This window comes from Neolamprologus brichardi, chromosome 3 (assembly GCF_056152115.1).
Source record: "Neolamprologus brichardi isolate AB-2024 chromosome 3, ASM5615211v1, whole genome shotgun sequence".
NCBI classification, from domain to species: Eukaryota; Metazoa; Chordata; class Actinopteri; order Cichliformes; family Cichlidae; genus Neolamprologus; species Neolamprologus brichardi.
Window position 1 is genome coordinate 38,015,396 of NC_142106.1, and position 26,280 is coordinate 38,041,675.

Genomic DNA, 26,280 nt, shown 5'->3' on the forward strand with positions numbered 1-26,280 from the left:
TCCCTCCCAGTTCCAATTCATGCTACCCACACTTTTCATCCACTCAGCAGCTTCCTCTCCCAAGACAAAGTGCCCTGGCTCTGAATCAGGTTGTAGTTCCCTTTAAGCATCATTGAGACACCCCCGGTAGAAATGAGATGCTAAAAAGACACACTTGTCCCTGCTACTTTATGCTAGTTTTGTGTTCTTGACAGTTGCAGGACCCGTTGATTCATTCCTGCAGGGATTTTCGTCTGAGTGGGCGGCTCGGAGAACAAAGGAGCTACAGGGTGCATCAATTATCTGACAACATGTTTCAAACTACCTCGTTTTAGCATCGGCTGCTTTTCACACCGCTGATTATCTGAACTCTGTGTTACCAAACTAAAAAGCAAAGAGCAACAGTTTGATAAAGCCCAAAAGTCCATTAGTATTCTCAAGGGGCCGTGACCAATCTGGAACTAAAGCTCTGGAAATAAGTAGAGGTGAACATACATTCAGCTTTGGAAATAAAATGAGGCAGACAAAGTCAATGCAGAGCAGCAATTTAGATAAAGTCCATCGCTTCTGAGTGCTCAAGGGTGTTTTGACCTCAAAGGCAAGGGAAACCATGCTTAGAATGATAGCACATAGGAGTTTTTATTCTGCTCTTAAGTGCTGCAGTAAGTCAACAACACACCAAAGACTGACTATATGTATATTCACTCCGCACTCTCCCTAAGCTCCCCGTTCACTGCTTTCATACAACTTGCTTCAAACACTGAAAACTTGTTTATATATTGCCTTAATGTTAGCAATCTATTACACGCAAAAAGCCGAAGTACAGTAAGAGCATCCTCGCTCTCTGGCCTGACAAATAGGCCTCCATGTCCCGGTTTCTGCACAACAGGCTCATAACTCTGAAAACAAAGCTCACTTCTGGCAGTGAAACTCATCACACATGTTTCTTCTGCTTTAACAAATAACCTGTTCATATTATTTGTAATGATCATTGATTTGTGTCAGTTTAAATTTATGGCTGGCACAGATTAGCAGCCAGGTATGGTGAGGTTTGTGGTTAATGCTGCTTGTGGCTCACTGGTTTTCTCAGTCAAATTAATCCACAACAGAGAAAAGTGCATGCACTATACACTACCCTAATAATCTGCTCTGCATTTATTTTGTGGCTTTGTTAACTTGGAGCTTTGTTTCTACTTTTAACAAATCTCAAGGGCTGGTCCCACACCAGACCCAAATAGTATTGAAATAAAGTGTGTACATATTCTTGGGAGTAAGTAAAATATATTTAAAAAGCTACTCTTTTAAGAAAACATGTTTCAAAAAGAAGACATTTTTTATTTTTTATTAAATATCAGCAATCCTCAGGTGTGAATTAAAGTATTTCTCATTAACACAAGACTGGTTGATTATGTTTTCAAGATATGGCAATTATTTAACAGCAAAAAGCAATTTGTTTCCTCTGAGCATGCCTGTGTGTGAACACGTACATATTCATGCATGCAAATAGTCTCAAGCTAGTCTTCTGAATGGGAGCCCAAACAACCTATCATTATTATTATTATCATCATCTGCTGTGGTCAACAATGCACCTTTAAAATGAGTGCATATAAAAAGACCTTGCATCGTGGCCCTGGATTTCTTTTAGCGATGCTGCATAAAAGAAAGAAAATAGACTGGGAATGTGTTTTAAATTCTCTTTTTCATCCAAGGATAGAAAAAAACATAACTATACTGCATCTATTATGCATATTTTTCAATCGTCATTATGACCCTTTTCCACCACAATTCTTGGAAACGGTGTAGGAGGGTTTTTTGGATCTTGTAATTTCGTTGTAAAGCTAAGTATGTACGATTTTGACTACTTCCTTTTTAGTAGACTTTGGAGAACACACTGCACAGTTAAGTTTGTAACCCACAATGAAGTGAAAGCTAGCAAAGTAGGCTAATAAGCTTCCAGTGGGAAAGCGGTTTTAGGTTATTTATATCAGCTCCCATGTAGCTGTAGCTACATGGGAGCTGTAGCTTCCATAGACTGTATATAAAATATAGATGTAGCCTCCAAATTATCTATGATTTTGTCTTCTAGCATTATGAATACTCAGCGTTAGATTTATGACCATTGCTATAAAAGTTTCTGTGGACAGATGTGACCACTTTTAAACGAAAAAAAGCTAAGTAGAGTTAGCCTGCTAGCTAAGCTAACACTACCACTTAGCTAACACTAACAGTTAGCTTGGCTAGCAAGCTGCATCCATACACTCTATAGATTAATTACATAGACACTAATAGGATCTAATTAGTGTTAAGAAACATACAAATAAGATGCTAGATTTTCACTCAGCAAATGTGACTTTTTAGACTTCCCACTTTATTTGTCACATAACAGCATTTAAAATGGTTGGTTCTCCAAACAGAACCCACACCCATGAAGAAATGTAGTCCAGTTACTTGGCTCTCCTGACCTAAAAACTAACAGGCAGAACCATCTATAGCCACCTGTGTTTGCATTTACCTGTCAGCCCTTAATCATGTACATTTTAAGCCTCATAGAAAATAAAATGCACCTATGAAAGGGAAAATTAGCTACAACCATTTTCATCCTAAACTGTAAACATGTTCGTTTGTACAGCAGGAACCTTTACTCAGTTTTTTTTACTTCATCACTTTTTAACCTGGTTAAGTCCTCAGTGTGAAATTAAGTTTCTTAGCAAAGCTGATTGCTTTAATTCAGCTTGAACTCTTAAATATTAGTTATATAGCTGATTAAGAATATTTACTACAATTCAGACAAATTTATGTCCGTACCTTTGAGACATGATCTTGTATGCATCTGGAAGGTAACACCGTGTGTTCTCCATCTGTGCTGGGTCTGCGTCGCAGATCTTATCATCAGTGCGGCCGTAGTTGGCGCTCTCGATCAGGATGACGTCAGTGCCCGGGCACCGTAGCTCAATGGGGTAGCTCTCGCATGACAGCTCCCTCCTCACCACCGCCATGGGGATGGGTGCTCGACTGAAGGCTGAAAGAATACAAAATAAATAAATAAATCAGTGTGTGAGAATTTCCGTTTTCTTCTTACCGGTGAAAATATTTCTACAAATAAGTGTTAAAGCAGCTTCATCCTGCAGTTGTGGTTAGCTCAGACCTGCATTTTTTAAAAAGTGTATACTACTGCAGGAAAATACAATCAAAAGGTCTGACACAGAGGCATAGGTGAAGAGGTTAGCCACCCTTTTCTAGAGAGTGTGGGTGGTTAGGACGCTGCTTGTTTGGAGTGGGAGGATGAGCGCTAACACAGGGGCCCAGGAGAGGCCAGGAGCTGTCGAAAGAGAGAGTAGGAGATACTACACAGATCAAACATAAGGAAATGGACACGGTGTTTGCTTTTGGCTGTGAGAAAATAAACATTCATTACATGGGCACTCAACTGAGAAATTAGAGACAGGCAGAAACACAAAGGCAAAGGATCCACAGTAGAGTGTGGCCCAAGTAAATTGTTGAAATTTCCCTCTAGACTAAAATCTATAAATCATAAGAAGTGCCAGATTCTTTGTTTTTTAAGGTGAAACAATGCCTTTCAGTTAGACAACACAAAGGCGAGAGGCAGGAGGTCAAAAGGTGCCCTGTGCCTCAAGCCAAAAATGGAAGTCAAATTGGCAAAAATCCGCTGTTTACTGCAGAGCCAAAATGGCCGGGAGACCCCAATGAGGCTGAGAGGCGGCCGTCCAAAGGTTGCCATTTTTTCCCTTTCCTCTGACACGGGCGCGAGCACGCACGCACATCTGCGGAGACTCACAGTCGTGCACGAACACAGCATGTGCAGAGCAGTCTGGAGAAGTTCTGTGTTTACAGCGAGAATAAAAAATGAGCGAGAAGCATAAACATTGGCCTGAGTGACTGCAGGAGGACTGTGGCAGTTACGGATTTCTATAAACATCCTTTCAGACGAGTGTCTGAACTGAAAAAGCCAACGCTGGATGACATGGAACACAGACATTCATCAGGGAGGACAGATGGCGAAAAAGAGGCACACGGAGCGAATCCACATGTGAAAATGAGAGTGGGCGATACCACATGCATCTCTAAAACTCCAAACGTGGCCCCAATGTGTCACTCGTGTGTGTTTGTGACAGTATGTATACAGTAAAGAGCCATGTATGAATGTGAATGGAGAAGAGCGCAATGCGAGTGCAGTCCATTTACCACGAGCTCATTTTGACCTTGGAAACAACAACAGCGACAATAATCTCACCAGAAGGTCCTTTTAATCATTCCTCTGCAGCCTTCAATCATATCATAAATACCCCATCAGCAAGTCGAGTGCAACTGCTGCAGATACAAGAAGTCTCCATTTAAAAAGCTCAAATGGGAAAAATTCTTACTTTTAAGGTCACACAATTGAAAACTCCTGAAAAAAGACAATTAATGAAACGATCCGCATCAGTCACAGTTATTTAAATCCACGATCACAGAGCGTACCTGTCTGTAAAGCACGAACCAGTGTTATTTGCTAATGAAAATCGTGGAATAGGTGATAGCATACAAACCAAGATAACTGAACCTTTTGTCACACATTCAGTTTTAAATATATATTTATGGCATCCATCACCTTGGGTGTGAAGCGGCAAATGCTTAAGTAATAAACAGCTGCGTCTGAGATGTGTGAAGTGTACAATTTTTATCCACCGCTCTCTCGTTTTTCCTCACCCTTGCAGCCATCTCATTGTTTGATTGTGATGACGGAAGTTACATTCAAGTTTGTCCAGCGCTGTGCCGCCGCGCACGGCTCGTTTCTTTCTTTACCAGCTCTTCCCAGTACTGCCGCTTTATTGAAGTCAGACCGGCTTATCATGTTTAATTACATATCTTAAAACAGCTAGGCGCAACAATGTCGAGCTGACACTTCATGTAATCTCAGACGGACTGGTTGATGTTGAGATCAAGGCTCTGTGGGGGCCATACCATCTGTTGCAGAACTCTTTGTTCTCACGTCTTCCCTATGGTATCGTGCCATCGAATGCAAATATATGAAATGAACACTGAACACTTTAACAATAAAAGACATTTTTAAAAGTAATGTAGTGGTGGGTGTTTTTTAGCCAGTGGAATAACTTTGAGTAAATGCCTTTCTTTATCACCTAAATCAAACAGCTTAATACAGAACCCTGCCAGATTTTTGTGGATATAATTGTATTACTGTGCAGTATTTTCACAGTGAACTTTCATGGAATCCATATTGTGCAGATACAGTACCGTGCAAAAGTCTTGGGCCACCCCTCATTTCTTTAATTTGCTTCCACAGAGCCAGGTTTATTTAAAAGTAGTCTTAAGCAATAGTTCCCCAGGTTTTCTGAAGTTCTTTCAAAGTTCTTTTTCATTCATTATCACCCCAGATCTTGACCTATGAATCACTCAAGCATAAAAACACATCTAACTCAAGCCAGGAACCAGTGTTGTGTCTACACACAACCGACAATTTAGCAAAGAATTTTAAATTGTATCTTTAGGCACTTTGTTGCTATCAGCTTGTTGCAAAAACACATTTGTTCTAATTTATTCAGTTGAGTCTGTGAAAAATGCCAAAGATAACACAGTTTCACAGGAATAAAATTGCACTTTTGAACCAACAAGGTGATTTTTAAAGAGTTATTAACTGAAAACTTGGAATATCTAAGCATGGATTGCAGTGTCCTTAAAAAAAAAATCGAAGAAACTGGACTGGAAATGTCCTTAAGCAATAGGAAAAAAACCCAGAAAAGACCTGACAGAGGACCTGAGAGCTGCATCTGAAAATCGGTGGCGACAGATATTTATTATTTTTGGTTCGAGTCATCATCAACATATACAGTGGTACAGTCACATTTTAATCCAACATGTAATCCCATCTGGAAAGCATCTGATAGGCTGTATTTTCCAGCATGAGGATGATCACAACCACACTGCCAATGCAGTAAAAGCATGCCTCGGTAGAAAAACACACAATGAATGCTATCAGTCACAGACGAGCCTCCCCAGACCTCAATGTTATTTAAGCAGCCTGCGATCGTCTTGATAGAGAACTGAACAAAAAGGCAACCAACATCCAAAGAAGAGCTTTGAATGTCCTTAAAGAAGCACAGAGAACTATTCCCGAAGACTTCTTGAAGAACTTACAAGATATCTTGCCTAAGAGAATTCAGGCTGTATTAAAGACTAAAGCTGGTCAACCCAAATATCGACTTTCAAGCTTGTTAAAACTGTCCAAACTCTGTTCTTTCCAATAAATTGCTGCACCTATTTCCCATTTTCCCAGTGGAATATAAAGAAATGAGGGTTGGCTTGAGACTTTTGCACACTACTGTGTATGTCCCATAATAGATTATTATGCCGTATTTATGTAAGAGGACACAATCTCTACCATTAGCAGTTTAAAAAGTCATCCAAGTACCACTTTTTATCTTTCCCTGGAGCTAAACAGAGAAAACACAAAGACACACGGCGAGGTGAAACAACAAAGTCCCTCATTATTGTGTCATTTCATTTTGTCTCATAAATCATTCAAGCCCCAACACAGTAAAGCACTCTTGCCATTGAAATATCACAGATTGGAATTGTTATATTCAGTGGCGATGAAAGCCATCAATTATCTCCCTCTTAATGGGAATATTTATTCCACCCCCTGAAAAGCACCGCTGTGGATCACACCAAACTTCTTTGAAAGTGACAACAGCAGAGCAAGGGGGATAACACGGCATGAATACGGCAGGTGCACTTAGCTAAATGTCGAAAGTGTAATTGACTTTGATTGAAAAGAATTAATTGTTTATTTATCCTCCTGCTTTTAAGTGTGCATGCTTACTTTGAGAGCTGCCTCAGTTAAAAAAAAAAGAGGCCCTATTGAATATTCTGCATTAATCTCGATAAATACGATGTCATTGATTTGCTATGAAATCTTAGAGTCATTCTCTCAAACCTCATCGCAGCGCTAAGCCAAGGGCTCAGTTGATGCCAGCATCCCCCCCGAAAGAAACATTAAAAAAACATCAGAGAGCGGCGAACACGATGCCGTAAATGGGCACCAGCAATCCCCTAATGCAGGCGAGTAAAAGCAGGCCAGTGATGTCTCAGATTACCCAGCTAGTCAACAACTGTAGTGTAATTACATTTGTGCCCGGAGGCGGTGATTGATAGGGCTCATATTCCTCAGGTGCCAGAGCCGTCATCTTGCCCTGCTTGCACGAATCCCCGTCTACCTACAGACATCATTGTCAGATCTATTGAAAATCGAAATAGTCTTATTGAAAGTCCATCCTCTACCCTAAGCTCCCGTGTTCTATTCACTTCATCTCGCTTTCCCTCTCTTCAACTAATAGAGGTGTATTTATATGCAGTGTGGATCTCTTTTCTCCACTGCAGATTCTCCCTGGATAATTCCTTTGACAAGAGCTCTGCTGAACACACACACACACATATATATATATATATATATATATATATATATATATATACATATATATATATATATATATATATATATATATATATATATATATATATATGAAAGAAATGATTTGGGGTAAGCAAAGTGTAAAGGGCTGGATACTTCCACCGCCTTCATGCGAGCAGTGTTTTTAATCACGATGCTTGCAAATGACATAACTCACAAATGAATATTTCAAAAATTGCAATTACTCGCCAAAAAGGTCAACAGAAAGGTCAGACAGAAAAATGGTCATTTGGAAAATGTCGCACCCCCGCAGAGCTTTTAAAAACCACTCCGAGGGTGGGGGCTTTGGCCTCCTGATTGTGGGTTTGCAAGTGGCAAATAGTGAGACAGCAAGCTAAGAAATCTCGCTGTTAAAAAGCTCATTCTCGGGTCACTGACACTGAGCCCAGACCCCATCGCCTTCCCACCCGAACCGCGAGGCACTGAAGAGCAGACAGAGAACGATGACATTTAAAAGTCAGCACTCGTAACAAAACAGGGGTCCTTCGGGGGCTTGTTTTCCATTTCATCTCCCAAGAAAACATGTCAGGGAGGCGCAATTAAGGTCGACCACCACACGCATTTACAATGAACCCCCCCTAACCCCACCAAATGAGCCACCATCAATTGGAAAAACAGATGTCGGGGACATGTGCGGCTCCTAACAAGAGAGTTTTAGATCATTTCGCAGGCTTCAGCTGAAGAGTGCAAGCTCATGCGCGGGAGATAATTTCCCAATAAACATGTGCTCTACAATTAGGCAGAATCTGGCAGAGAGCCAAATATGTTCCTAGTTTGTTTCTTTTTTTAAAAAAGGGAGAAAAAGATGTTTAGGCTATGAATATGTAAGAGTTTAACATTTTATTCTTAAAAAGAGGCTCGCTTTCAGCAGCAGACAATTTAAACTGGGCGGGGGGGGGGGGGGGGGGGGGGGGGGGGAGTTTGCATTCAAATGAACTCTTGACTTCATTGAATTAATGTAAGATAGATGGAGGAGAGGGGAGGAGATGGCGAGGGAGCTGATTCAACAGATCAAATGTCTCGTTTTCCACCGAGAATCACTGGATGGGTCCGGCCCCCAGAGCTAGTGATTAATTAGCGCATGAATCTGGATCCTGTTATTTGATTAGACCAATGGGAGCCTGTCACACCGACTTCTTAGTTTGCAAAAAATGACATTTTCTGGTGGGCATGAAGTTGACGTGGTTGGGGGGGTGGAATAAGTCGCACACACACATACAAGACTGCTTTTCAGTGAATTGCTTGGGAGAAAAGGGGGAAAAAAGGATAGGTTCTTCAATAATGCATGAGGGATTATTTATCTTGAAGTGAGAAACAGTTCAGGCAAATTGTTCTCCCAAATAAATTACGTTTACATATGGCCCAAGGCAGAAGAAATCTCAAAGGCTTTTTTTATGGGGGAGTGCAAAATTATCCAGGAACTGAACTGTCAAAGAACTCCGCAGATGGAGCGCTTAAGAGAACGGCATCAATAAAACATCGTTTTTCTGCTGAGCGTGAAAAATGCGAGGCTCGGAAGCGATCGAGGCGGTCACACAACTTCCGGGACAACGAAAAAAGTTTTTGGAACTTGAAAAACAACAACAACCCCAAAAAAATGGACTCGATAAGGCGTTTTTATCGAAACCTGCAGCCGGGATGACGGATAACACCTCCGTAATGATAAATCCATGAGCCCACCACGGGGATGATCGTGACAAACTTCTCAAATCGACTTGATGGCTTTTGACACTGACCAACGATGCCGCTAAGCACAATTAGCATAACTCATTGTGACAGCACCCAGATATCCATTCACCACGCCAAATGAACGAGCCATTCATTTTGCCTCTGCTCCCGTTCAGCAGCGCATGTTTGAGCACATTAATTGGCAACACACCACGAACTTGCAAATTCCAGCAGAGGGGGGAAAAGACTGATGGTGGGGTTTTGGGTTTTTTTTTCTTATTTTCAGTGGAAATTTGTAAACTGTCAGTCAAACTGGCTGTGATTGCCCGGAGCGAAATGAGGTCCTCGGTGTTAACAAATTAGTGCTGAGGGATAGAGATACGGTGAAGATGTAATAAACTACTTCAGCTTATTGGCTCGGCCTCCTCACGTGGTGATGATGTTTTTATGAGAAGCCGCGTGCAACTTCTGTCTGACGCAACCCACGGCGCAGCAATCACTGGAAGTGATTTTCCTCTTTCCTACCGCAACGCAGTATTGACACAGTTCAAGTTAATAACTGTAAGAGTTAATAAATTGGTCACTAGGTGGAGCGAAATCTGCAGAGCTCAGCAGCTTCCCGTTCTCTCTGTGATATACTTCCAGCAGACAGAAGCCTTATGTTTGCACACGCCGGTAACAAATACAAGTGGCTCATCACTCCATAAAGGCTTGATTCACATACTCAGAACATAGAGGTGAAGTGTCTTTCCATCCAACGAGCACTTCCATTTAATTAATCACTACTTCAATTCATTAAGTGCGTAACCATGACAAGAAAAGAATGAGGAAACGGGAAGCAAGTCCCATCGAGGTCTTGCGTTAAAAAACACTTTACTGTGCAAATTACAACATTAGAGTCTGAGGTCAAATCCTCCGCAGCTTGCCCCTGATTCTCTCGCAGCGTTGTACGAACTCTTTGCTTTGTATTGAGATTAACTAGGTTGTTTTGAAAGTCGTCACATGATCAAAACCCTTTTGCATGACCACGATCGCTTGAAGTTTCGTAGAACGGTCTGGATGAGTGACGTTAAAAATGAGAGACATTCACAAAACTAAAAAGGCAAAGAGCTTGTTACTTTGAAGCTGATCTTTATAGAAATACTTTGGATTTAGCACCATTGCATGTTTGCAGACTGCACATAAGAGCGCTGTGTGTCTGCAGCACGCATTATAACTTATTCAACCCCCTGAGAAGACACCAGGTAGAGTATAATTAATGCATAAAGGCCAAAAAAAAACAATGCAATGCTCGCAAGTGTAAAACATCAACAGCGCATCACTGCATCCATCCAGCTCAAAAAGACGCACTGAAATTAGGGATGCAACGATACCAGTTTTTTCAAACCGATACGATACCGATACTTGGATCTGAGTACTTGCCGATACAGAGTACAAAAACCGATATTTCTACCACACACACACACACACAAATGCAATGAATTGGAAGACAGGTTTTATTTTATTCTCTGCCAATAAAAAATAAAATCTTAATAAAAATGACCACAAAAAAATTTCAAGTGAAAAATAAGCACTTCTGTTTATTTATTATATTTCATATCACAGCTCGAGTATGCTGAGAAGACGGTGCAATCCTATGTTTTCCACAACCGGCATTGGCTGGTCATCCAGAGCGATAAAATGAGTCAGAGCCTCTGTTATTTTAACTGCCCGTGGATTTTCTCTTGACATTTTTCATCGCTTTTCCAAAACCTGAGTTAAAGTTGGCTGTGCTGGTCCACACTGCTGACATTTTGTTTAGCCTAGCCACAGCAGCCTCCAGTTTCTCTTTTTTTCTGGAGCCGCCAGTCTGACTCGTCTAACCCTGTGCCTGTTTAGCGCGGGATGTCCCCCTAGTGGCCAATCTAAAAAACTACAACAGAAATGACAAGCCACCCTCTGATTAATGAAATAAGTTGGTATCGGTTCATGGTATCGGTTAACTTTTACGAGTATGAGTACACACACATTTTACAGTATCGGCCCCGATACCCGATACCAGTATCGGTATTGATCTGGTTGGTGATTTTCCTAACTGAAATCACCAACCAATAAGATTCCACAGTGTCAAAGATATTTAATCAGAAACTGAATCATTAATAATCATTTGTTATTATTAATCTCTTGCTCTCTCCTACAGTGCGCCTGTTGTCTCATCTCCCTTCCCTTGACTCCAACCGGTCACAGCAGATAGCTGCCCCTCCCTGATCCTGGCTTCTGCCGGAGGTTTCTTCCTGTTAAAAGGGAGTTTTTCCTTCCCACTGTCGCCAAATGTTTGGTCAAAGGGGGTTGTCTCATTGTTGGGGTTTTCTCTGTGTTGTTGTAGGGTCTTTATCTTACAGTATAAAGTGGCTTAAGGTTAGTGTACTTGTGATTTGACACTGCATAAATAAAAAATCTGTCCTGTATGCAAAATGTCGCAGAGAAAATAGAGAGTTTTATTCGTATCTACCATCAGGGGCGTAATTTCCAGGGGGGTTAGGGGGGTTATGACCCCCTCAATAATCAGACCCCCAATAAAAATATGAATTATCTTGCATAAATAGGTCGTTGATTTTCTTTACTCGTTTCAGTTATTACCAGCAAAATAGTTGCATGTTTAATCATCTGGGAATTAACCCAGATTTATTTATTTATTTAGACAAAGATCTTGACCCCCTTCAATGTTTAGCACAAAGTTACGCCGATGTCTACCATTCATATCTACCATGCAGGCATAGTGAATGGAGTGAAAGACTAAATTATTTGTCTGCAAAGATGAACTTATACAGAGTAATTTACAGGAATAAAGCTGGATGTAAAGGTGAACGCAGCGCACTGTTACTTTAATTCTCTGTTATGTTTTGGTACAACTATCTTTTTTCATATTTGTTTTCTTTTTCTTTTGAGACATGCACTGAATTTAGGTGAATAATGAGGGCTAATTGCATTTTCGTGCAAAGGTTCGGACAGACGTGAAGACGTTAAAGAGGTGTTCTGTTTACGTGACGGTGCAATTAAAAAAAAGTCTGTTTCTAAAAATCAGTGAACAATGATGACACATAATAGCGATTGTCATTTTGAAGCCGTAATCATGCAAGTGTACTAGTACAAATTCTTTCCAATTTCCTTTCCTGCATGCAAATCACGCAGAGGTCCCGCTTTTGTCAGACAGTCCAACCCAGAAGTGAGCCTGCAGAGAGGGCTGCGCCCCGTGGCGGCAGCTCATCCCAGCAAGCCCGACTTTGTTCACCTCGCCTCTGACACCGTTTTGCCATTTCCCTCTCCTTTCCTCTCCGCACTCCCCCTCCTCCCTGTAATGTTCCCAGATGTGTCGGCATCACTCAAGGGAACATCGCAGCCAAGACTAACGCACCTTGGCCCCCACCTACTGCACGCTGCCTCCTAGTCTTAAATAAACACAATCCCTGTCACACAAGCACATAGGAGATACTCGCACACCTCCCAGAGCAGACATGACTCAACATGCCCCTATAGCAACACATGCCCCCTTAGTAATTGAGGTCAAAGAAAAGAAACAACAGCCTGATTTTTGCCTTGTGTGCGGGGAAAGAGGTCTTTCCCTTGCTCCTCTTTTGCTCCATATCATCAGATGGAATTGCCCAGCAGCATACTGGAGGCAACAGCTTAGCTAAGTTTAGCGCTGTGAACTGAGACAAACTGCAGTGCAACCTTGCTAATGTGAACTTCTCAAGGAAAGGTGGTTCAGACGAAGAAAACGCAAGTACAAGTGGTGTATCAGTTTTTCTTTTTGGGGTGGAGGTGGGCTGTACTTGTCTTAAACCCATGTTTATAGCAGTCCTTTACTAATGTAATCACATTCTGAAACACAGTTGTTGCTAATATAAACTGACGGTAATATAACTCCAAGTGACATATGCAGTAATCGCTGTCACCACTTAATCTTTCACTTCAAACCATTATGAGGTTTAAACAAAATGTTTTGTTTCCATGGTCACTCCCATAACATCTGCTCTTACTGAGGAGTATGTTTTAAGAGATACCATCCTCTTCTTAAGTGAAAGAGCAGAGAAGCAAACTTATCTCTTTTTTTTACTGCACTATGAGGCATTAAAATCTAGTTGTGGTCAAACAGCGACACTTTTAAACTGAAAGGCTAGTCTCCTGATAAGATGTCAAAAAGTCACGAATAACTAATCTGTTTTTCAGTGTTCATGCACACATTTTGTTTTTTATCGGCACAAATTTGCAAGTACTAGAGTTATATTTCGTGTTTAAGGTATATATTTTGTGCAGAGAAAACAGGGAGTCCTGACCATGGCAAGTGAAGAAACAAAGCGGTCGTGGTAACCATTGCATTTCACCACAAACCACGAGCTTTATCTAAACTTTAGGCCTCACTCACACCAAGCGCTGACCCCCTGGCAACCTCCTGTTACTAGGGAAAAATGTTTATTCCCGGAGGGGTTGCTAAGTGGTTGCCGGAGGTTGTCGACTGTCACTTGGATGAAGTTGGTAACAAAGAAGTATACCGATCAGTATTCAAGTTCACAAACTGCCATGAGCCTGTGCTGAAAACAGGTGACAAAGGGGCCATAAATGGCAGTTTCATTGATTCCTTCTTGAGGCCGACTCCATGCTATCTGGTAAGCTACACTAAATTCCAATCAGTGGTCCGATCCTGTTGACCATGGTCTTGACCAAGAGGATCGTTTTAGGCTACTTTTCAATGCTGTTCTCTGCTAAATAATATGGCTCACAGGGTAGTTAATTGCGTAGTGGTTTATACATTCCCCTAATAAGCAAAAGATCCCTGGTTTGTTCCCAGGAGGGGACAGAAATCCCTTGGGGGGCGGGTTTGCATCAGGAAAAGCATCCGGCGTAAAAATCTGCCAAATAAAATGTGTGGAGCTACCTGCTGTGAGGACCCCACTGTGAATAATGGAGCAGCTGAAAGTAACTGTTACTGTGTAGACAACTGTGCTAAAAACTTTAAAAAACTTTTGTCAGTTAAATGCTAGCAGTTAATTTTTACTTTGTCTCAAAAATAACTGCAGTGACATCTTTGAAGCCTTCAAGTCAAAGGGTTAAAGTGTGAGTCCATCAACAAACGTGTTGGATGACAAACCAGACAGTTGTCATATCCAGTTATTATTATTCCATATTACTTTATTTAGCTCATACCTACCATGAAGAGAGTTCTGCTTTTAAATCATAAATTACTTTTACATTTTTAAATTTTACTTTTAAATTTAAAAATGACTTTTTAATGTGTCTTTTGCCCCGTCTTCCCCCATGGGTGCCCCTCACTGAGCCTGGTTTTGCCATAGGTTAAAAACTTCCTGTTAAAAGGGAGTTTTTCCTTCCCACTGTCGCCCAGTGCTTGTTCACAGGGGGTCATCTGATTGTAGGGTCTTTGCCTCACAATATTAAGCACCTTAAACCGACTACCAACGTGATTTGGCGCTACATAAATAAAACTGGTTTGATTCTTCAAATCTGTGATCTCAGCATACACACTCTGGTTTAAAGGACACTTGAATATCTATTGCTTAACTTTAGGCAGCACCATTCATCTGAACACCTCAGTGCACTTCATTTCCATAGCAACCCACAGTATTGTAGAAGGCCCTTTCACATAAAATATAGCACCAACCGATGACAGAACACTAGAAAATGTGTTTCTCTTGTAATGAATAGGAACCCAGGCAATATCACTGTCTGAATGGATCCCTGGGGCTCTACTTATTATAACTGTATTAATAGTGCAATACTGAGAGCAAATGGAGCTGAACTCCAGCACTAACATAGTGGCCACCAGGTTAGCACAAGGCCAGCTGTCACAACAAAACTGATATTAACTTTCTGCTTTTGGCTCAATCCCGATTTTTGAATCGGTTGATTATGATCGTAATGAGGTTAAGATTTCATACGAGTTTATCCTGAACGGTGTGCACAGCAGTCTGAAGAACAACAGCGACCACCGCCGCTGCAACATATCTGCTGTTCACACGGCAGTTTGTGATTTGCTGTAGCTTGAGAAAGACAAATGTGTGTTTGAATTGGAAACAAGGAGAAAGAGAGTAAAGTATTTACATAAAACAGCATATTGGCTGTTGATGTAATTTCCCTTTTGAGCGTGTCATTAAGGCGGTATGAAAAAATTGCCCTTATTTGGAATTTCTAGCAAGTCGGGGTGAACATTTTTCAATTTCCTGCCATTTGAAGACAAATCCAGCAAACGGAGTCTCGCTCTCATCGCCTTCTTTGCGTGAACTTGTTTGCATTCCGTTTTATCAAACGCACCCTCGTACAAGGACCCAAGTCTGAATTACATTGTGGTGATTTGTTTTCTGTGGCAGAGCGCGTTTGGAAATAAACCTAAGCCAATTCTCTTTCTCACACTTCTGCGAGTATTTTATTTATTTATTTTACACCGCAGTGTAATATCCGAGGGCAAAAAGCATGAATTAATACCAATTAAAGCTGGGTGCTCTAATGTTTACGCACATAATGAAGAACAAGAAATTATTTAAATGACAAAATTAAAATGTAATTTCATGCATATGCATCTGTTATGTTTGTAGGTGAACAGAGACTTCCTATTGTCCCATTATTTGTATCATTGGAGTCGCTTTCATAATAAAAAAGATCCTTTTTCTCACACATGCAGTACCTAAGCTAGTTGAGCTATAAGCAGCCATCTGAAATATGCATCTTAAAGATACTTGAATAAGTACACATAACAGTGAGATGAAAAAGGGGGAGTGGGTGGGATGGCGGTGGGGGTTTTGCCCTATATACTGTGGTGCAATTCGATGTGCCGGATGATATCAGCAGATTAAAAAGCTGTCTGTATCTGCACTTAACTGCATCTGGCTGCTTTTGTTACCTCCCTTGTGATGTATTCACTTGTGTGCCGTGCACTTGTGTTTGGGTGCACATATGCCCATTTTAATACATTATCCAATGCGTGTTTCACCCTGGGGAATCGTGCTGGTGCGTAAGCCTAAAGGATGTGACACTGCTCAAGGATGACAATTTTCAAACCGGGCCCCCCGCTTGCTTTGTTACACCTCCTCCCTGCGTGTCTAAAACACCACCGACAGTGTGTAGCGCTGATTCAGTGGCGTCAGTCCCTTCACAGTGCACCAGCTTGTCCTGCAGGATAGCGCGAGCCAAACACGGAGGACATTTTAGCACCCCTCCGCCCCCATCCCCACCAAGACCGCACATCTCTAGTAGAAAGAAGGTCTCTTTTAGTTGGGTCACAGTGCCTTAAGGGCTGATTGTGCTAGCTCGAAGCAAAGCTAAATGGTTTGCACTGACATGATGCCAGTTGAGAAGTAAAAAGGACACAGAAGGGAAGAGAATGGAAAGTGTGGATTTGTGAAGAAGAAAAAAGTAACAAGGAAAAAGTGAGATAAAAGGTGTTGGAGTCAAAAAATCTACTGCTGGAAATGAATGCCAAAAACAAAAAAGAGAAGGAGAAAAAAAAGTGATTCTTTAACCACCCACGAAGAAGAAGTAATCTCATTCCACATGTATGCAATCAAGGCATTGCTGCTGCAATTAGCCTGGGTGGCTACGCTACATCTGAGACACGCGGCTATGATGATCTCCTTTGATCGTCTTTTCTTCTGCATTTCAAATGACAGGTATCAGACGTGGGGTTATTGTGCGGAGATAATGACTTCTGAATATGTATGAAGTAACGTGTACGCGGTTCTCACGCATCGAGTCATCCAGCTACAACTCTTAACATGTGGCACACTGAGAGCTGACAACAAGTATGAAATAGCAGGGAACGTGAGATTTGGGGCAAAACGCGCCATACATGGCTTCGCGCGAGCAGGTGTGGAGCTGCGATGTGTGCTACAATATCACACCGAGAAAGGATGGCACCTCGAATAACAACTAATTTACTCTGTAAACCTGTTACTGGGAAACAAAGGCTTCAGTGGTTGCATATATTATTTTTAGGCTGAACTCCTGCAAACAATTTCAGGTTTCTCACACATATCTTAGAAAGGTCACAAAAATTTTCACAATTTAATGCTTAATGGAAAAAGTTTTGCAAAAATATTAAGAACTACTTCACTGCTTGCTGGATTAACATGCAGGCGAGACTATGCGCCTTTGTGAAATACAATAGTTAAATACAAAAAAGAAAAGGCCTGTTTTGGCAGAGTACTGTGCTGGATATGCATGAATAAAATATATAAGATAAAAGATATGTTGATTGGACACATACTAACTTGTTGGTTAAGTCCAGTGAAAGTACATGATTTGTGGTTCTGGCTCTGAAAATAAAATGAACATAATAAAATATTATTGATGGGCTCGACATACAGGCCGATATTAGCTACTTGCCGATAAATCGGTATCAGCATTTCTAAAGGCGATACATGAAAATTTTAAATAAGCAAGAAAGAGACAGGAGAAACACCCTTCAACTATGCTATGAGGGTTGATTTTGCATGTCTTATCCAGCAGAGGGCGCCCTGCAACATCTCTGGGGCCAATACCAGTTTATATTTTGGATTGTTAACTCCTAAACTAAATAAAAGAAGAACAAAAAGCTAACATTATTCTTTTATGCTTGTATTTGCTTGCACTGCAGCTACAGAGCTTGTACAATAAACATGATAAATAACAGGCTACAGCTAGGGTGGATGTTGTCTTTTGGTATCCTCTGGACTTTGAAGAAAAACATTAAAGATACATCGTTCCTCATCCATGTAGCTCATCCATGATAAGAGTAATGCGTCAGATGGGAGGCTAGGCTAGGATTTAAATCCCGACCGCTCAGTTGAAGGGTGGTCCCCGCCATCCCCACCGTGACCTCAATACAGAATGCACCCCATTGTATGGCAGATCTAACGTGCAACTGGGAAACATCTGCAGCGGGCCTATAAAAATGGCATGCGATGCGATGCCGTCGCCTGCTGCGGAGTGACATCTCTCACTCTGCCTCTCCGGTTTCAAGCCTTTCCTCAGTCCATATCACGGCAGAGAAAGGAGTGTATTATCGCAGTGAAAAAGGATCTACTTCCATCCCCCACCCTCCTCTTACAGCCTCTGTCTGTGTGTGTGTGCTTGCATGGCCTAATATGTGTGCGGAGAGTGGGAGGCAAGAGGGAGTACACCACTGGGGAATGTGCACCTGCAATTTTTCTCATTTGACACAGTTGGTCTTTTGTAGGGTCTCAGGGATAAGGAAATGTCTGTGAAAGTTATGACTCCTGCCCTCTGCCTCCCCCCCTTTCCAACTTCTTAAAAAAGGAGACATCTTCACTATGGTATTCTCCATCTCAGAGAGGGTAACACATTCGGCAGACTGACCGAACCGAAAAAAAGCTGTATGTGCCGCACTTAACACTGAAGAGCTATCAGATGTATAAACAAAGCTTGCAACAAGCTGTGGACCCATAAGGAAGGAGATAAAACAGACACAGTGTGAGTGGGGGGGGCAAAAAACAAAGCGTAAAAGATGTTTGGAAGATAAACGCTCTGATTTATTTTCATTTACAGTGTGTTTAACATATTCATTTCTGCATTTTGCTTGAGCAGTTTGCTGACAAGCCGTTGCAGATTGTGCAATTATATAATATAATCAAGCCAAAAATAGGGAGCAGGAGAAATATCTGAAGAGAAATTTAAAAAAAAAAATGCTAATGCTTGGATATGGCTTCCAAATTAAAAAAAGATTACAACACCAGATTTCACATACAATAAATCTAAATCCAGAAGCGGCGTGTGAAGCGATGCGAGGTAAATAACACGCTTTCGTGTTTTGGCGAGAGGTTTTGGAAAATGTGCGTTGCCTGCAGTGTGTGGATGAGCACAATTACATTTGCAGCTGGTCAAGTTGGTCCTTGGACGTTTTCTCCTGTTTTTTTCTTGACGTTAGTCTCTACGCTCGGTGTTCACTGCAACTCGGTGTTTTCAATTATCCTGGCTTTTGCACGCTCTGATGCAGACGCTCTCCTGCATATGTGAAAGAGAACCGCTACCACACCATTATTAAAAGATGCTAAAAGCTGGATAAGAACAAGTAGAAGCCAGATGACCAAAGAGGTTTTCATCGCAGTTCATAGGCCGTCCTCTTGGTCTGGCCCTGTAACCTTCTGTATACAGATTATTACATAAAGAAGGGCTATTGTGAGCATTTTGGCTGTGCTCACGTCCATTTTTTCTGTCTAAATGAGGGTGTTTTAATAACCTGTCTGAAATAAAGCTTTCAGACTCTCTGATTGCTTGTGGGGGTTGTCTTTTTTTCTACGACTTGTTGCCGTACTCCCAGATCTCAGCATTTAATTTGTCCGGAGCTGTGCTATCATAACTGATAAATCTACTGAAAATATGACCCAGTTTGCAATAAACTGGAATTATACTTTGAGCACAGAGTCAAGGGCTATCTCGGGGAGTCTGTTCGGTCAGGATATCAGTGATCCATGGCCTAAACAGACGACTCCTCCCGTGGGTAACAGCTGTGGTGTGAGACTCAGGGCAAGCTGTGACCCCTTGAGCCTTGGATACTGTACATCTGCAGAGGATGCAGCGGGAGGGGAGCACTATGGAAGATTTGTGTCCTTCTGTGTGGGAGGGTTTGAAAGAAAGATAATAAAGAGGGAGAGGGAGTGTGTGTGTGTGTGCGCTGCTCATGCAGTACATAAAACGCATAAACTACACTGTATTTTCCACCCAGTGCAAAGCACTGGAACTGTAAACTACTTGACCCTGGCATCCTTCCAAACAAGGAGGCCACGCTGAGGAGCTACCATTACTCTCGGGCTATCCATTCCCCTCCCTCCTTCCTTTTATTTTAATGAGAGCACAATTAATAAGGAAATGGACCAGCTTCCCAAAGGAGGCTGGTTCCTCTACAATGGAAGCCTTCTTTTGTCAATGGCTGTATTGAATTCCTCTACAAGGCCACTGGGCTATACTGAAGGCCAAGGTCTAGTATCGTCCCTACCCCCACGCAACTAACTCTATCGCTTCTTACCCCTCTCTGTTCTTCTCGAGCTCTCATGGGCTAATCTGTGCCACGGTATCATTTGATCCCCCCTACACTTTTGCTATAAATGCACACTTTACAATACTCAATATTGATTCACTGTGCATGGTTGGTTTATTCAATGATAGAGCTGAGGGAAGAGAGAGCAGGGTCCCATGCTACCTTGACTATAATTGGGCTGCTGCATCTGTGGTGAACTTGAGTTTGAGGCAAAATGGCATTGGATCTTTGTTTGTGAATGAATACATTAAAATTCACCCTGTTAGCTCAAGTGCCGCGTAAGGGAAGGAAAGGAGATCAAAAGGAGCAGTGGCTGATTAATCTGTTGCCACTTTTGTTTTTCAATTATTCCCTTTGTTGGTCAAATAAAGGAGGTATTGCTTCACACGTCCTCCGAGTCTCACAAAAGAAGGCACCTGTACTTTCCTCTGCATTTGTCTAATGCTCTCAATTGCTCCTACAAGGCTGAACAACAGCAATAATACCACATGCAGCAAAAGATGTACTGATAATGTACAAATTAACATTCCCTCATTGTACTGTACTGTACATAATAAGGCTACTGTAATATGCTCTTCATTTGCAAGGCTGTTTTTTTGTTTTGGCAACAGGGAGCCGTTATGCTAATTTCTTTATCAACAGAAAATTAAAATGTCTCTCGGTTGGGCCAACAGAAAAAGCACTTGAAAATTTGCTACTGTGACCTTTGAGCAACATGTTCCACTGATATGAGACCTCAGCGTCGCCCACCAGTGCCAAAACACCACAACTTGGTCAGGGCTGCCCTTAATGTGAAAGACACTGGTAGCAAGTTGGCTGTTTAGCTATTAGCTGTTTAGCTATTAGCTAGACTCAGTAGACCGTCTCGGTTTAACTAAACAGTGATAGCTAGTCTTGCTAAAAGCTAGGTTGATTACAATGATTAGTTTTAGCATCAACTTTTTTATTTTAAGAATGTAAAACTATCAAATCCCAGCTGTGCTGAATAGAATAGTAATTTCATCTAGACAGCCTAGCTAATAGCTAGAATGTCTAGCTAGGCTGTTTAGCTAGGCCGTTTAGCTAGACTGTAATAGCTAAGCATTTTTAGCTATTAACTAAACAGCTGCAGTTGTTGTGAGGTAAGTTTTAGGATTGAATTAAAAATGTTCTCTTTAAAGCCCAAATAGGATGCAAATTGATTACAATGATTACTTTTGCTATCATTTATTTACTTTTAAGAAGGTAAAAATATCAAATCTCAATTGTGTTGAACAGAATGCTGATCTCATTTTGAACCGTGTATTTAGAGAGATAAATAGGAACTAATAAACAGAAAGATATTAAGATGGAAATATCCCAGTTCCCAACCACATAAACACAGACATCTATGCAAATATCAACTCATACTATTAGCAACATGTGCTTGGGAATGACAGATTGTAATCTGAGTAATTAACAAAATGCGTACAGTATGCCTCAAGGCATGTTTAAATCATGCACTGCTGCAGCAGCAATTCATTATGTGGGTGGTTGGGACACAGTTTCACCACCATCATCATACCCTCATCCGTGATTGTGAAAGCCTTATGGTGGAAACAGTGCTTGGAGGAGGAGGGGGGACAATCCTTCCAAGCTGAAAGATTAGCATATACAGCACTGCAGTGTCTTAATATCGCTACATGTAATCACATGCACAGTCTGTCACTGCACCTAATGTGCCATCAGAATACAAATCCCGTATCTCACATACATGCACAGCACATGCACAGTTATTCCACAGACGATGGGAATAAACATGGATTTCACAAAATAAGAAAAAGGTCATTAATTTCATAAATTGGGTAAAGCATGGGTCAGTGCATTGTCTCTCTGCTTGGTTTCTTTTTTGGCCTTCCTGCTCCTCACATTCCGCCCACACCCTAAATTACTCCCTGACCCCTGCTGTTATGCAGTGTGGGAAACCCTGTGGTATTCTACGCCCACCATTTCTGCTGTGCGAGCTGGGCTGCGGGGTTACTTAGCAATTCTCCCTCCAGCCTTCCGGACACTACAAAACACATACACATTATGCAGTCTAATGTAAACTAACATCCACTGCCACTTGACCTTGCTGTCAATATCTGTCCTCATTAAACACCATTCGGCCAGCTCCAAGTCCACTTTAAATGGCATCATTCAGCGCTTAGCAAATTATGCTTGTGCAAGTGGGTTGAGTGAATTGAGATTCTAATTCATGTATTTGGAAGATATACACAGGTCCCGGTGCAGACACCTATAAAACATGGAGAGGTATTTAACCCCACCCTGCCATTCTTAATGTTACTGTCATTCATTCCTCTTGGGTTGCACGTTCTGACAGCAATTTGGCAATGTCAAGCCGTCACTACAGATGCCACGGGCAGCAAGGGCCATTTTTTTATTCCCCATATCAAGCAGGTATTGATTTTTCACTCATTACAGAAGGACATAAAAAGAGAAGGGAATGTTTGATGCCAAACGCCACACAAAATATATTACGCGGACGTGGAAAATTCAACCGAATCCAAAGATGACGAGTCTTTCAGCGCTGCATATTTAAATCTAATTGAAAAACTTGTATTCAAACGATGCAACACGTCCTAACAACTGAAACTAAAAGTGAAAACTTGAAATAAGCTGTCATTCAAGTGGCAGCTGTGCAACCCATCCTTAGGGTGGGTGTAAAATTTGATTTGTCCAAATATGCATGTTGTTTGTTTTAGTAAGTCTTGTGGGGTTTATTGTAAAACTATAATAGGGATGCAAATTAAAAAGAGAAATAAACCTGTTAATGCATTCAACCAGAGGCATTTTAAAGTATATCATGAAAACCATTTTCAAAGCAATCCAACTTTTATTATAATATCAATTTTTAAAAAAAACCTCTCACCTATTTCTTTATTATTTGATTAAAATCCGTGGCTTTGAAATGAAGTCAAGACTTCCCTCAAGTGCTAGAAATAAGCACATATATACTTTAAAAGCCATACTCGCCTCGCCCAGAGTCGTTGAGGCATACCGTTTTGCACAACAAGGACTGCGCCCTAACAAAAATTAGAGCTGGAACTAAAAGTTTTTACTGTGACTCAGGGGGATGGCAGCTTGATTAATGCTAAAATATCTCAACAAATTTTCAAACACGAAGGGTGACCATCCGCGTTCTTATGCTACGCACAGGGTTATGGATGAAATCCATTAGAATGACGCTCCCGTGGTAATACACGTTCCAGCCATGTATCACAGCCCTAACCCTAACCTTAACCACCACTTTAATGACGTTAGATTGTGTTTTCCAATTTAAGTCAAATAAACGTACATGAGTAAATTCATTCCAAACGGTTCTCACGTTTCCTAATTTATCCGATCTCGTAATATAGGGACGTGTTGGGTGCCCGGAAGCGTAATATACCGACGATTTGTCACCTAGCGTGAAATGTTACACTTTGGGAGTGAAAATGTGTACCTTAACCTCCTAAGACCCGAACTCTTCCACGGCATGCATTTTTAATTTCTCTTTGATATTTGGGCTGATTGGGTCCTGATGAATGTAAAAACAAAGAATTACCTTTTTTTTTTTTTACCTGATTTTTGTTTCTAAGAAAAATAAGAGCCACATATGAGGATATTCATTTAAAATTTCGATAGAACAGTAGCAGTATAATGTCCTCGTAAGTGGATATCAGGCCCCTGTAGAGCAAAATTGAGTATTTTGGTCTAAATAACCGAAAATGTGATGTCCACATATGTGGACACCAGGTCCTAGGAGGTTAAATATCAGTTCTGGTGACATCCCTAGTCAGTGTCCTTATGACTGGCTGCATGTCAAATAGATACAAATAATATGGGTGGATTGCACCCATGCAAAAAAATATGCAATAGAGTTAGACAAAATAAACTGATATCGGATACGCTATGCAAAATGGATGGTAGATAATAGGAATGGGCTCTTTCGATAAACTCAAAAGGACTGAATACTGGCTTGACCTGAAAGTTTAAATAATGAATAGACATGTTTGTTTTGTGATTGCTTATTACATGTGAGGCCGATACCTGCCTCATACCACAAAAACCATTCAGTGAAGACTGCTGTACAAAAGCTACAATCGTCGAACTCTCGATTTACTCTTACCAAAGCGACACAATGCCTGTCTAAATAAAGTCCTGTTGTTTGGTTTTTTTCTTCATCTAACGTCGCCTTCTAATGCATATATAATTTATCCCTGCCCCAAAGTGCTGTATATGCATGTACATTATGCTGGTGCAAATGAATGATTGACATCCACCCACTCCAAAGCCCACTTATTTGCAATGCTTGAAGAGGCATCTCGCAGTCACAACACAACAGCACATGCCTCAGTAGGCTCTACAAAGAACTTTCTGCCGCTTTGAAATATGAGCTCAAATAAATCATTTGTTTAATTAATTAAGCAAATTAGGCAAATCCAGGGATGCCTTGGCGGATGGAGTCAGTGCCCTGGCAGTAGAAGATTAATTAAGTGGATCGGGTACGGGAACAGCGAGCCTGACGTCAGAGTTTAATGCTCTTGTTTGGTTAGACACAGCTAACCTTAGCATATTAATGATGATACGGGAATGTGAGAAAGAGAGGCTTTGTTTAAGGCCTGCAAGAGAATGCAGGCATGCATGAAAGGCAAGACGGACGTTATGTATGTTCATCTGCAGAACTGCCAATTACCCAACATTGTTCTGCAAGATACAAAAACCTACCCTACCAGTGCAACACCTAACAAACGCTGAACAGATGTGGCAGGCACACATCTGTCTTGCTGCCTCATCCATTCCTCATTACCTACCAACCCCTCCCTGCCCCTCCTCACCCAGCAGGATGATATCTGGTTCCACGCTTGATGCATGCGCTTGTATCTGACTGTACAACCAAGAGTCAGACTTCATGTTCTTCGTCTCCTAAACTTGTTTCTTGAGCCGTCATCCATTATAACACGGCGATGTCTCCGATTGCACGGGGCAATATTAATGAATCTAAAAGTCATCCAAAAGGATTTTACATGCACAGAAACGCATGATTAATGCGCCGCTCTGGCATGGCTCGAGTGTTCGGGACATTGCTTTTTCCTTTTGTTAGTTGATCTTACCGAAACAACGCCAAGGTTGGGTTCTGCCTATTTTTCAAGCCCCCGTGACAGCATCAGGGATGGAACTTTTTATTAATCTGGCACGGACTTTGTAGCTCCACTCACACACAAACCAGAAGATGATAGGGAAGCACACACACTCGCATACAAGCAAACAAAGAGCCACCCACGTACAAACAGCCACGCATCCCTAACGCTCCTTAAGCTGCGTTCTCTGCGTTGACTTTCTTTTCTTTTTTAATCTCGCTGCTGTGACGGTTGTCCAGAAATATTCCTCATTCTGCTCAACAGCAAAAAAAGAAGAAAAAAAGACAAGAAAGGCCACTGTTGGGCTTCTCTTTCAGCCTCTTAGGCTAAAGTGGCGAATGCATCAGCGTGCATGTGTACTGTGATTATTAAAAGTGCGACTTTGCATGTGTGTCAGTGGGAACGGTGCTAGTTTCTTTTGCTTGACGCTAGTCAGCAAGTGCGCGCACGAGGTTGCGTGTGCCTGACTTTCAGACAAAAGGGAATATAGATGCCAAAGTAGGCCAGCATCCCCCAGAGTACACATTTCCAACACTCTCAGGGTGAAACATGCACAATGACATTGTGGTGAATATTCCCTCTCAAGCTTCCCCCAGCTGCAAAACAGTTCACTGGCAACATCTGGCCACGTCTGCTCATAGCATCAGAACGAGGCTGAGTATTAAATGATTGCTCTTGATGAACATGTCAAATTATTTACAGGGTGTCAGCCACTAAATCTACTACGAAATGCACCAGTGCGGCTGTTTTTTTGCCTTACGGAGTCGGTGGTTTATGAGTTCGATGTCACCGAAGAAGGAGAGGTTGATCACAGAGAGAGCAGGATGATTGATTTAAAGGATTGTGAAGGTGTTTTCGCATGGTTCGGCCCGTTTACGAGAAATCACGCGAGCCCCGCAGCTTACCATTTTTTCAAATGGTCGCAAACAGATTTTAAGACTGATGAATTCGCTTTTCTCCAATCTTATTCACACCATACTGAC

General features: G+C 41.5%; 1 protein-coding gene across 9 annotated transcripts in view; it reads right to left on the reverse strand.

The window, feature by feature from the left end:
* LOC102783746 (adhesion G protein-coupled receptor L3) overlaps positions 1-26,280 on the reverse strand; it is a 257,526-nt gene that overhangs the window by 158,816 nt on the left and 72,430 nt on the right. For all 9 annotated transcript variants that reach the window (XM_087837411.1, XM_087837393.1, XM_087837405.1 and 6 more), the window contains exon 4: positions 2,785-2,998. In XM_087837411.1, coding sequence (XP_087693537.1) covers positions 2,785-2,998 — 214 coding nt within the window. The remainder of the gene's footprint in view (positions 1-2,784; positions 2,999-26,280) is intronic.